Below are 14,492 nucleotides of genomic sequence, written 5' to 3'. Positions count from 1 at the left end.
TTTCAAGATTCAAGAACGTGTTCAATTTTCTCTGGTTTTGGGCCAATAGCTAATAATAATACGTTGCCTAAAATTTCCTTTCTTTTTGGGCCTCAAAGGGGTTAAAAAAAATATTCGGGCACTTCCTCTTAAGTCTCTGGATTGAAAATTTTTAATCTACAAGGCATGGATGACAAAGCCGGAATGATCGCTTCAGACAGATGGAGTTACTCAAAATTGCAATGGACCCACAATTCATCTGATTCGTAACTATGTTGTAACATTACTCAAACATACAGACATTAAGAAGAATTACATTCTGACATAGCAGCGTGCAGATTAACGTGCATCGTGGCCAGTATTCATGTAACATAATGCTCGGACTACAAGCAGCGGAGAAGCAGTCAATCCTGTGAGCTTTTCACTTGATCTTTCACCAAAACCTGTGAGCTATGACTTGCCCTTGAAAATTTTTAATCGAGAACGTTGCCCTTTCGACCTTGCTTCAAGAAGCTTGGCCTTCAAAGTGTTATCCTTCGTTCCTGGAAGTGGCTTCGTCGAAGACTCGGATACATCTAGTTCGGGGGATGTGAATTTAGTCATCCATTGTCGCACTGGACTAGGCTGGTTCCTACGTGGAGGGAAACTACAAGAAGCCTCACCACAGTCGTTTTCAGGATGTATATTCCCACCTTCAGACAGTGCTATATGATTTCTTATCAAGTTATCCAGCACATAATTTGAGCTCAATCCATGTATCTCATCAAGCTTATTATTTCTTCCCTTGCTGCCACATTGGGTAGCTTCATCATTTTCAAATTTTTGTGATACAGTTATTTCAGTGTTCCCCACACCAGTATTTTCCTGTTCTGAATCGGCCAACTGGGACTTTTTATTTCCGTTACACATGGCTCTTGCCATCTTTTCTTCGAACTTAACCTGTAATCTAGATGGATGCCGACTTTTACTCTTCTCAGGAGATGAAGGTTTTTTCTCCGTTTCATTTGATTTCATTATTTCCTGGATATCATCGTTTAGAGCTTCACCTTCATGTGATTTCAAGTCAACACTGCTTGGTTTATTCAGCTCAAAACAATTCGAATCACTGCTAGCAGAATCTTCCTCCTCACAAATATCCCTAGCTGCACTTACAGCCTCGTTTAAAGGGACATATTCAAATGACTTCCTGCAATCCCTTCGTGACAAATAATCAGAAGGCTTAGAAACAAAAGTACCAATCCTTTTAGCTTGAAGGAAGGTCTCTATTTCAAAGCCTAATTTGTCTACTACTGAATTTTGTTCAGAAAAACCAGACTGAGCTTCTTCCAGCTTCATCTGCATCCGCTCATCAAGCCATGATTCAGATATATGAAGAATCAACCGATCATGGTCAGCAGCTCCTGCCCAATCTTCATCAGATTTCTGCCTCAGTGTATGCACCTCTAGTTCATAGCTTTTTATTCCCCTCGCAAACTCATCACAAAGATCTTCCAAAAGCTTTCGTGATTTCTTTTCTCTTTCAAAGTCTTTCAAGGCATTAGAAAGAGAAGATTTTGCCTCAGATACTTCACGAGCTAACTTCCTGTGTAGACTCTCTGAACGTTTTCTCAACTTTCTCTCATCTTCTAGTTCATCCTTCACAGACTGTACAGCAGCATGAATCCGGTCTTGTTCCTTACTCTTCCTAACTAGTTTGTCTTCAGCAATCTGCTTCATCAAATCATCAATTTCGTGTTGATCTGCTTGCTGATCTCGAAGCAACTCCTTGATCCTCATACGGGCATGATCTAGTTCCATCTTCAATGCTTTTATCAATGATATATTAGACGCATGTTGTTCTTCCAGGCTCCAAATATGGTTTAGTACTTTTAGCAGTTCTGTAGATGTTTTGAGATTATAATGCGACTCACCGATCCTTCCTCTAAAATCTAAGGAACTACCAGGGGTGACTGCAGGATTGTAAGGTGCCACCTGAAAAAAGAGGAAGGGCTGTAAAAACTCTAGATGGATGGAATGTGGAAACTAAGTGGGAAAGACCTACAAAGCAAACCATACACGGCAGTGATTTCTAAGGGGGAATTCTTATAGAAGACTGATATTAACAGAAATAACACCAAAAACATCAGTGCGGAAGCTAACGGTAATCCAAATTTATTCACGATGGTTTTGATCTTAAATAACACCCTACTATGTCAATTCTGAAATTTCTAAGAAAAGCATAGGATATATGTAAACAAGTAATTAAGACACCATGAACATGCAACCATGCTATCTATCAACTTAGAGTATAATTGAACAAAGATAAAGAGTGAAATTTGAGGCATAAACTAATGAGACAGTAGTCAGAGTATAACCAATATGAACCAACTTGATCACATGGCTCAAGCTTGTCTACACATGAAGGATTTATAAAAAACATTCTTCCCAAAACTCTAATTTAAATAGCTTTAGTCGAGGTATCAATTACAAAAAGAAAGAAAATCACTTTTCGTATTCAGTATTTATTCTACAGATAGTACCTGTTTTCAGTAGGAAAAAAAGAAGATTTACCTCCATTGAACTGCCATAACTTGCAGGAGATACAGGCTGTAAGGTATGATTATTTTTTCCAATTGATCGATGGTGTTTCATTAGTGTTTGAGCAACATGCCTCCTCAAACTGCTTGAACTCTCCGGCTGATATAAGAAATAAAACAGAAAAATAAGTAACAGAAGGTATTGATTCCACCTCTGATAACTCTGTATCTTCATTCTTACAGACGTGGCTGAAGACATTGTATTGAGGCCACCAACAAAAGGATTAAATCAACTAATTCTTTGTTGGGTCTCTTTTCATGAAAATGATCAATTAAATGACTCTCACTTCTCACTATAAACCAACTTCTTCCAAATCTACAATATACTTAACCATCATAGACAAAATATAAGTTATGGTTCACAGAAAAATGCTATTAAACATTTAGGATTCAAGAAATACTCAACAGCCGATACTTTAACAAAATTCAAAACTTAAGGCTAATTAATCAACTATTGAATTTTTAAAGCAGTCAGTGCCCTCGGGCTCCCTATAACAGAGTAATGAAGGGCCACCCAACTACCAAATAACCGCTTCACCAACGCCACCAGATTTTATAGTATCAATCGTGAATTGACTGCCTTAGTTTTTTTTGTTAAAATAAAAATCAGTGAGCAGACAAACAAACAATGCGTTAGGATACAAAAAATTTAAATGCCAGCATAGAATGATGATTGTCAGATACTAATATGAACTAAATTGTAAGAGAGATCAATCAGAACCACAAAACCAATAGCAGAGTTGAAAAATATTAGAGGAACTCTCCATATGGAAACAACAAACCCATAAACCAGGAAATCCTTTCAAATCTAGAAAAACCCTTCACGTATTTCATGTTTGCTCATATAATTACACAACCCTTGACATGAAAAAACTCCATTAGGTTTTGAACTGGTTAAAATCAATTGACAAAGCAATATTTTCCAATAAAAATGAATAAAATAAGAAACAAGACATTCATAACAAATAATCTAACCGAAAAAAAAAAAACAATTATCAAAGAACCAAGACGGTAATATGAGGACAAAAGAGCTAGTCCTATCAACATAAACTGTAAACATCATCCATTATCAACATTGAAGCATCTCAGCCCAAATAAAAAAAAAAAAAAAAGAACAAACCATGTACTACATGGACAAACAAGTATCATAATTTACCACACCCAAAACTCCAAATCAATCAACATCCATCCCAGCAACTAATAGATCGAAATACCCTTTAAAAGAAAAGTAGCATACAACTACGAAAATACACATACACTACTTGTACATAAACAGAAGTATGGAACAAAAAACGAAGTACCCGGTCAGGATCAGAGCTGGGGCAAGGATCAGCCAAGAATTGAGAAAAGTCAATGCCTTTATCCTTAAAAAGATTGTTGTGGTGGCGTTGGTGGTACCGGCCATTACTGTTGTTAACACCACCTCTACGCATTTTAGGTTGATGATGAGGAAGGTATTGATGAAACTCCCAGAGGGATGCAGCTAACTTTCTTGCAGACACAGTGGCAGGGGGAGGAGGAGGAGGGATATTGTCACGATGATGAAGGTTAGCCTGAGGCTGAAGGTGGTAAAGTTTCCAAGAAGGGAGTGGAGTACAAGGGCCCCCTCCTTTCCTATTCCCTACCAATAATACCCTCCTACTCAACTTTTCACACAAGTTTTCCCCCTTTTCTGCTTCTCCACTTTTTTCTTCCCTTTTCATTTCTCTCTCTCTCTCTCTTTTCTTTCTCCCTAGCCTTCAAAAGGGTTTGTATTTGTATAACTATTATTACTACTGTTTTCTTTTCTTTTTCATCTATTCTTTTCACTTTCTTTTGCCCTGGTCTAGTTTTTGGGTGAAATTTTGTTCTGTATGGTGGGTATTTTCTCTCTTGTTTTTTTTTCTTACTTATTTACACTATTTTTTGTTTCTCCTTCTGCGTAAGAGACCTAGTAGTGTGAATCTGTGATTGATCTTCCAGGGACAAAAGAGGTTTATACTTTATACGGGGGAGTTGGTTGGATTACCTGTCAAGCATTTAGTTGGATCACCCGCCAAATTGTGACTGCACGAAGCTGGGGGAAGCTAAAAATAATAGTAAAAAACTTTGATTACTCTGGTAATTTACTGAAGGGGTAAATTAATTCACAAGTGTTTGGGGAAAAAATAAAACATGTTAATCCATCCTTGATCCAACCACTAATTATCATCATGAATCTTAAAGGAGATGGCCACTGTGAATTTTTATAAACCAAGAAAATGCCATAGCCAGGCCAGATTGTGACAGGATTTGGCCATTCACTTGTTGCATTACCATTTATTTACAGCTGCTTGATTTAACTATATTTTTATTTATATTTAGAGTATTAAAAAGAGACGGAAGTTCCTAAGCTACTCCGTTATACAAAGACCTTCGGTCGGTACAGAGGTGTTCCTGCGATCAATTCGATTAATTTTGAATTAAATTATTTAAAATTAAAGTAATTAAATTAAATTAAATTATTTTTATTAATTAAATTAAATTTATAAAATTTAAAAATTAATCAATAGAATTTAATTTAATCTATTTAATTAGTTTTTTATTAACTGAATAATAAATATATTTAAGTTAAATTATATTTTAAATTTTAAATTTTTCATATTTTAAATAAATTAAATAAAATTATTTAATAAAATATTCAAATACTAAAGTATTATGTTAAAAATTTTAACAAGTTATGAAATTAAGTGATCTATTTCATATATTTTTTATTTTATATTTGAATTATGTTATATTTTGATTAAAATTTTAATTAATTCAATTTAAAAATCGAATTAACCAAAAATTGAAATTCTTCTAAAATTATTTTTGTTAATTAATCGAAATTAATTCGATAGTCAATCAATTAATTGAATTAAATTGATTCGATCGGTTAATTCGGTAAAAATCATAATTATTAGAATCAAACTTGATAACATATCGTTTAAGGTTTTGGGTCATCAAGTCAATGGTTCAACCATCAGATCAATGGATCAATTGTCAGTTTAATAAAAAATATTTTAAAAATATAAATATTTTAAAATTTTAAAATTTTAACTAAAGTTATAATTTAATAATTCAACTATAAAACTATAAATTTTAAAGTATATCATAAACTACAAATTTTAAAATATAAAATTCATAGAACAATTAATTACTAGTTAGAAATAAAATAACTTAACATTTTATTAAAATCATATTTTATATTTTAATAGTTAGAAATAATATTTATATTTTAATAAATATAATAAATAATAAGTAATAAATAATTATTATTTATATTATTAAAATATAAATATTATTTATTAATATATAATAATTAATCTTTATGTAATAAAAAAGAAATAACTATATATAAAATTAATAAAAAGGAAATATTTATATTTCTATGAAAAATAGTAGAAAGAAAATTAAATTCATTTTTATATTTGTTATATGAATGTAGATTTTTTTATTAATTTTACATATATATTTTTTTATTAATTATTTTTTATTTATAGTCAAATAATTAATTATTTTTGTTAATATTTTTATTTTTTTATTAGTTTTATATATTATTAATTTATAATTATTTTTAATTATGGTATCAATTAATAAAATTTTTTGTTAGATTTTTTTTTTTTAAATTGCTTATTTTTATACATGTATAAATTTTTTTATAATATTATAATCCATGTGTCAAAATATGCTAACATATTATTAATATGATAATGCAAGAACTTTGATAGTAAAAAATAAGAATCGGGGGCTTATTTAAATGAAATAGTAGTATAAATGTTTAGTTAGATTATTTTGAATATTTGAAGGGTTTTTTTTCATATGTTACCTAAACTTATTAGTTGGTATTGAACCAGTTTGGTTAAAAAAAAATTGCCTGGTTTACTGGTTTATTATATAAATCTGTGGTTCACAATAGTTTAAAACGATTTAATTACAAAATTGGTCTAATTACAAAATCAGATCGATTTCAACATCGGCTTACTAGTTCATTTGGTTAGATCGGCAATATAGTCTGGTTATGATAACTATGGTAAAAACCAAATTATGAATACCCTAGGTTGGCAATAATCAAAGTAATAATGGCAAATGGCTATTGGCTTAGGTAAGGTTTTTTTTTCGTGTTGTGTTAGAGTTCATTTGTTCCTTCTTAATGAATATATACACACACACACACACTAACAATTGGATTTGTTTTTCTTTTAATCTTCATTAGTAATTGAGGTCTGGCTTTCTTTGGTTTGTTGTATTAAATTTTTATATTTTGTTGAATTAATATTTGATTGAATTAGAAGTTAGAGTAAGTGGATAAAAGTTTTTTAAAATAATTGGAAAAAGAAAGTAACAGTAATATCCAGTAAAAAATTTTAATTGTTAAATTAAAACGTTAAATGAAAAATCATTAAACAAAAATATTAAATAAAAACTGTAATCAAATGCTTAGTAACTGATCTTTAAGTGGTTATCGATGATAAATTTTTTTCATCCTTCTGAGAATGATTTGTTTCTGTTATTGTAATATATGGTCCAAAATTTTTTTTTTCAAGAAGTATAGAGTAATAGAAGAATAATTGTCTAGCAGATGTTTATATAAATAATTTGGAATATACTATAGAAACAATGTGATAAGAAATAGTTAGTGGAAATTTTGAATATATGTTTTGTTATATTATGTGATAATAATATATATGTAATTGCTTATCAAGATAGGATGAAGATTGACATTTGTACTAGTTATTAAGCAATGAAAAATAAAAGAATCATAATAATCATCATTTTCATCTTTCACATAATAAGATCGAGTATTGTAATTGTAGACATCAAATTTTATCTAGGCTTTTAAAGTTAGGCATTGATTTTACTGAGTAACCTTAAATTTATCGAGTTTTATTAAGTTTTTTGGGCTTGAGGCCTAATTTCAATTTCTTAGGCCTAAGGCTTAAGACAGAGCCCATCTGAGGGCTCTTTCTGTTTAACTTGTTTGAATTTTATTTGTTTAATTTTTTTAAAATTAACAAAAATAATAATTAATAAAAAATAAAAATAAAAAAATAAAAAAGAGTAAAAGTAGAAATCAAGAGTTGGTAGTGGGTGCCATGCACGGTACCACTAACAACCCTGCCCTTAGAACCAACCCTTTTACCATGCCCTAAGCCACCACTTGCTTATAGCCACACCAACCCTACCTCCACCTATTCTTCCACCTACTCCTTGAGACACCTAACCTGACCTGCCCATTGCCCAACTACCACCATCCCTTGGCAGCATGAATTATGGCTTGGGAACATGAGGCTTACTCTCATTCAAGCCCTATAAAAAGAATTAAAAAAAGGGAGAAAAAAAGGTTGGTTGGAGGATACCATAAAAAAAAAGAAAGGAAAATCTTACAAAAAAGGCAAAAAACCAAAAAGACCATAAAAAAAGGATTTCTGTTAGAACAAAAAAAAATCCCACACCATTGCAAATCAAACAAAAAAAAATCATAGTTCTTTTGATACGAAACCTAGCATTGTGCAATCATAAAAAAAATCAACAGAGAAATAAAAAAAATAAAAGGGGAGTTAAATTTTTTTTTAGGAAAACCAAAGGGTTTCAAGGTCGATCTAGGGCTTTAGATTTAATTTTGGGTGAAAAAGAGGCTGGATCTAAAAAGAGAAGGAGAAAATAAGAATTTTGGTGCTTTTTTTTTTTTGGGTTTTCTAATGACTGGCATGACATTTGATGACCACTTATAGTGAACTAGGTAATAGCCTGGGTGGTGAATGGTGGTCTCTTCTGGGAATTGGTCAGCCCTTTAAATTTTTTAGTTAAGAGGTTTTTGGAGAAAGAGGGAGAAATGAGTTAAAGAAAAAAGAGTATTGTATAGGTAAATAAGGCTAAAACGACATCATTTTGGCACCCCAGGATCGGTCCGTTGACTCAACAACCCAACCCGGGGTTTATGCATCTGATCTGATGACTTGGCTCCCCCTTCAGCACCCAATTAGTCTAGTTGAACCAGCATTGATTGGTCGAGTTCAAATACTTTTTTTAATTTTTTAATTTTTTGATTTAATTTTTAATTTTTAATTTTGTCATTTTAAGTTTATTATTATTATTATTATTAGTTATGCATGTTTAAAATTTTAAATTTGATAGGATAAATATATATATTTAATAATAATAATAATAATAATAATAATAATGAAAACAAAAAAAATGAAGATAAACAATGAATAATAAAGTTTAAATTTTTGATAATTTTATTAAAAAATTAAAATAAACTTTATAAAATAAAAAATAAAAAATGATAATAATGATAACAATAAAAAATGAAAGTGATTTCAAAATTTTGATAATTTTAAATTTGGAAAAAATAAAGAAGAAAATAACCAAAAAATAATAAAAAATTATGAAAAAAATTTTTTTGCCTAACGATGGAATTTTCAAGTATTCTGAGTAGTTTAAAAATCTCTAGGTGAGAAAGATTTTTTTTTAAATACTAACAGTGTATTGGAGTATTTATGAAAATTTTCAATATAATAAAAATTTCTCTTTTCTTCAAATAATAATAAAATTAATATTAATAATAAAAAAGCCAATAAAAATTTTGAAATAAAATAAAATATGTGCATCAATATATTGTTATTTGCATTAAATGCATGATATAGTTTTTATGAAAAAAAAATATGAGCATTCGAGGATGAGATTCTAAAGTATTTTGAAAAGTGATACTCAATAAATCTCTAAATGAGAAAAAATTCTTTAAATATTGTCAATGTACTGGAACATTTTATAAATTATTTCAATAAAAATAGTTCTAATTTATTTTTCTTGAATAAAACAGAATAACAAAATAAATAATAAAAAAAACCCAAAACTTTGATAAATAAATGAAGTCAAAGAAATTATATTTAAACACTGAAAATAAAATCATTTTTTGTCAAGATTAAAAGATAACACGTAATTAATTGATAACATTTTAAATGGGCACTGTGGGGTGCTAATTTTTCTCCATACATAACTGACTCCCAAACCCAAATTATTTTGCATATCATAAAATTATCTTTTTAATAAATTTTAAGATTTTATTAAAATGATATATTTTAATAGATGATCAATCATACCTAGCCAAAAAGGATTGGTGACAACTCTATTTTTTTTCCTTTTCGTTTTCAAATTCATCGGGTGGCTCTAAAATTGTTACAATAATTTGACGACTCTATTAAGGAATGCCATTTTTTTAAGGAGTAAGGCCAAAAGTTAATTACATGTTATCTTTAATTTTGATTTAAATAGTCTTAATTAGTATTTAGTTTTCATTTCCTAAATTTTGATTTTATTTTTTTCAATAAAAACAAAAAACCAATAAAAAAAATCAAAAAAAAAAAGGATAAATTTCACATGCATTTTTTTAATAATGTCTTTTGTTTATTGTTCATTTTATTTTTTTGTATATGTTATTCTCAATAAATTAGGAAACATTTGCGCACACAATGAGACATTGCACTTCATATATGAGCTTTATACTGGGGCTTTGTCCCTTATAGGAGGAAGTAAAGTACCTATATTAAAGATTTCTAATTTCAAAACATGCAAAAATAATAAGTGAGTGTTAAAAAAAAAAAACAAATAAACAAAACAAAAAAGGAAAAATCTAAATTTTTTTCCAATATTAAATCACATCCTCACACTAACTCAAATTTGTTTTTCTTTCTTTTTCTTTTGCATAAATCATATCATATAGTTCTACATTGAGGTATTTGCTCTAGGATATCTTTCTTTCAAGAATTTCTTTCATGGATCTTGTAGAATTATAGATTTGGTCATCATCTATGAGTGTTTTGTGTGAGTTATATAATGAAAACATGTTAGGTCAAAAGAATTCTAGCAAAAGAATAGAGATTGTTTGCCCATCGATCATATATTTGAGTTACTTGAAAAGGTGTATTTGGATCTCACATAAAATAATTTAGAAGACTTAGCCATCATATAGGGTAAGTTAAGTGAACAAAAAAATTTTACAAAAAATATGGGTAAATTACATCTCTTATTCTGCTAGTGATCGAGGAACAATTAATCAAAGTAGTTATATAGTTTTGGGATCCATCTTATAGATGCTTCACTTTTAATTAGGAAGATTTGGTACCAATATTGAGGAGTATTCAATTTATCTCGGAATAAAACTATAGTGTCCAAACAAAGTGTTTATCTGGAAGCCAAAATTGGGTTATTGTAAAAAGTTAGCCAAGCTTATAGGGGTTAAAATGGAAACCATAGATTTATTTACGAAGCTTAAAGGTGAACATCTCATTATCCATTAGGACTTTTTTCATAATTTTGTTCAAAGGCATTTAGATAATGATCAAGGCCTGGCTATGTTTATCTTTGCATTATATGGCATAGTGATTTTCCTAATGACTTTGGGCTACATTGAGATAACTGTTGTAGATTTTTTTAAACAAACTGAAACCCCAGCAATTAACCCTGCACTAGCAGTTCTAGTCAAAATCGTCAGGTCATTGAGTTTTTATTAACGAAATGAAAAAAGACGATTCATAGGGTATGTATCGCTGCTATATGTGGGTTAAAAGTTATTTTAAGCGTGGAAATAGTGCATTCTAAAAGCTAAGTTTTTGAAACAAGGTACCTGTTGTAACGATTTTGTGTCCGTCTAACGAATTTGAAAAAAAAATAAAAAAAAAATCATCACCAATCATTTTTGACTAGGTGCGATTGACCACCTATTAAAATTTATCCTTTTAATTATATTTTAAAATTAATTAAAATTTATTTTGATTTCAACGGAAAGTCACTCAATTAAGAAAAAATTCGTCAAATCCATAACTCAAATTGGTTAATCAAAATCTTGACTTGGAAAATTAACAAAAAAAAATCTTTAGCAAATTGTGGACAAAGTTTAACGTGCAATAACCATAGCAAATCCAAAACCACCACCACAGACGTCTTTCCAAGATGAAGTTTCACCCTGAACAGAAGCTGGTAATCGGATGGTAATTCATCAATCAAACTCCATTAAACAAAATTGAAATTTATAACATCAAAATCATTACAACAAAATTAAAAAAAAAAAACCCATATTAAATTAAGCAATAAAAGAAAACTAAAAATTTGTACCCAAAAACAGTTGAAAATAAATAAAGAAAAATGAAAAAAAAAAACTCACACAGCTTAAAATCATACCAAACTCACATTCAAACATAACAAACCTTTATGCTAATAAAAGAAAAACAACATATATTACAATCCATGCTAATTTAAAAATTTAATATCTAAAGAACTTGAACAAACCCTGAGATATAACAAAAAAAAAACAAAAAATCAATGAAAAAAGTGACAACTTCATTCAAACAACATGTAAAATAAAATACTTTTAAAAAAACATAAATTATGCATTGTAAAACTATGTTTCTATAAACAAAAATATGATTTTCATCCAACATCAGAACATGCAAAGAGAAATTATTTAAAAAAAAACACATTCACAACAATATTAAAACCTGAGAACCACAAAATTCAAACCCTATTTAACATAAAATTATGTAACAGCAAAATCATCCTAAGAAAAAAAAAACTCACATTCAATAAGATAAGAAAATAGCCAAAAAAAAAAAAAAAAGCCACAGATTTTACCTAAAAATACCAAAAAAAAAAATAAGGAAATTAAAAAAAAAAAACCCAAAAATTCAAAAACCAGAGATATCCATGTTTAATGCCAAAGTTATAGTATATGAAGTAACAATGAAAACCAAAATACATAAGCTTCAAAATTAAAATTAAAACATGTTAAAACACACGCATTGAAGTCAAAACACAGGTGTCAAAAGATAAAACAACAAAAAAATACACCTATAAGTAGTCAAAGAAGTTTCTACTTTTTCGTGCGAGCAAAACATGCCACCCGATCCTACTAAAATAGCAAGAAACTATAAAAGAACCTGAAAAAAAAAAGGACACATGGCAAGCAAAAATCCTTTAAGGGATACTTTTTATATAGAGGCGTATTGAATTGCAAACAAATTTTGATACTAATAAAAATGGTTTGAGAAAAAAATTTGTTAAGGGCATTTTTAGGTCAAAAAAGCATTATGGTCTTTGTCCTTGTTGGAGATTGTCATTAGATAGTCAAGGACATTTTGGACTTTTCGATTGACTTGATATATAGAGATTTGAATAGCGATTGCGGTCATGTTTTCAATCGCATTATATTTTATCGTATTTTCAGATATAATGGATATCATTACGCTCATCGAGATCATTGCAGTCATAAATTTTTTTTTAATGTTGCATAATTTGTTATAAAATGTAATAATTATAATTATAATCATAAAAACTCTTATTTAATGATTTTTAAAATAGTTTATGATACTATATTTTTTATTTTCTAAAAAAAATTATTTACATTTTTTATTAGATTATAATAAAACATTCATAATTGGTTTAACAACAAAATTATTACTTAAGCCAAGTTCATATTCAATATTAATTTTAAACAAATCAAGATATTAACAAAACATAATATGTTAAATACCAAGCATCTATATTTAATAAAATTACAAACTTAAAAATATAATAATTTCAAATTCTATCAACTATAACTATTGATATATATTTCAAAATATATCACATGGTAGAATGATGAGGAGGATCAAATTCTTTATTTTCATTTTGAAAGTCAAGTTGACTCTATTCTCATCCTTGTGACCTTTGTTCTTGATGCATTTAAGGTTGAAGATATATTTGAGGATGATACATTTGTGATATGGGATACATTTGTGGTAAATGATACATTTGATGTAAAAGATACATTTGATGTGAAAGATATATTTGTGGTGGATAATAACCATATAAAGGTGGATAACCATAATGAAGTTGAAAATTAGGTTGTTCCAATGGATAGTCTCTTCCTTGAGTGCTAGCAAATGATTCACTATACCTATTAATAATATAGTTAAGAAAAAAAGAAAAATTAGTTGCATATGCTTATGGAATTTTATAATTTTTATTGAGAAATTAACAATAATATTTTCAAAGGAATTATAAAAACATAACATACTAGTAATGTTAGAGCATGGTGCAACATTATCAGTTTTATGAGCAATGTATTCCTTGAAACATGTTTTTTTTTTTTTACAACTTTACCACAAAGTTTGCATAAAATATTTCTTTTTATATTTAGCACAAATATTTCAAAATGCCAACTTATATCATCACTCGGTGCACCTTCTCCTTTGCTCGAAAATTCTTCATGTGATGGCATGCTTGCTATTTTGTATAAAAACAAAATAAACTTATATTTAAAAATATTAATGTTACTTATTTCATAATTAAAAATTAAATCTACGTTAAATTTTTTAATTTTTAGTTTTTAATCTTAAAACTAATAGATTGTAAAACGCTAAATTTATTAAGTAACTTAATCTTTTTGATACACTAATTAATGTAAAAAAATTTTTTATCACAAATTACTTTCAATATATTATATAATAAATAGAATCTTCGATAATTATACAAAAATAAAAATAAATTAATAAGAATTAATTTAATAGCAAAAGAATTAATAACAATATAAATACCAAAACAACAAAAAAATTATTAAATTTCAAATATAAAATTATAAATTAATAAATAACAAAATCAAATATAACATTTAATTTTAATTTTTTTTCATCTAACTATACAAAAAATTTATTAAAAATTTTCATCTAAAATCCTTATATATATCATATTAAATTATTAATCTTTTAATTTTTTCAATTATAAAATCTCAATTCCTCTAACTAAATTTTATCTAAAAAAATTTTAAATTTATATTTTAATAAAATTAATTAAAAAAATAAAATAACATAGTGGCATGCTTGCTATTTTGTATAAAAACAAAATAAACTTATATTTAGAAATAATAATGTTACTTGTTTCATCATTAAAAATATTTTTTAA

General features: G+C 28.1%; 1 protein-coding gene across 1 annotated transcript; it reads right to left on the bottom strand.

The window, feature by feature from the left end:
* Positions 1–206: 206 nt before the first annotated feature.
* Positions 207–4,536, bottom strand: LOC111290375 (uncharacterized protein At5g41620-like). Its single transcript, XM_022881660.2, has 3 exons — positions 3,857–4,536; positions 2,530–2,655; positions 207–1,950 (listed from the first exon to the last, which is right to left on the bottom strand). Exons 1-3 carry the CDS (start codon positions 4,256–4,258, stop codon positions 430–432), a joined length of 2,049 nt encoding a protein of 682 aa, XP_022737395.1. The 5' UTR covers positions 4,259–4,536; the 3' UTR covers positions 207–429.
* Positions 4,537–14,492: the final 9,956 nt, after the last annotated feature.

This window comes from Durio zibethinus, chromosome 11, assembly GCF_047325235.1.
Source record: "Durio zibethinus cultivar Kanyao isolate XHJ-2024 chromosome 11, ASM4732523v1, whole genome shotgun sequence".
NCBI lineage: Eukaryota > Viridiplantae > Streptophyta > Magnoliopsida > Malvales > Malvaceae > Durio > Durio zibethinus.
The sequence above is the reverse complement of the archived record's forward strand: the minus strand, read 5'-3'. Positions and strand labels throughout refer to the sequence as shown.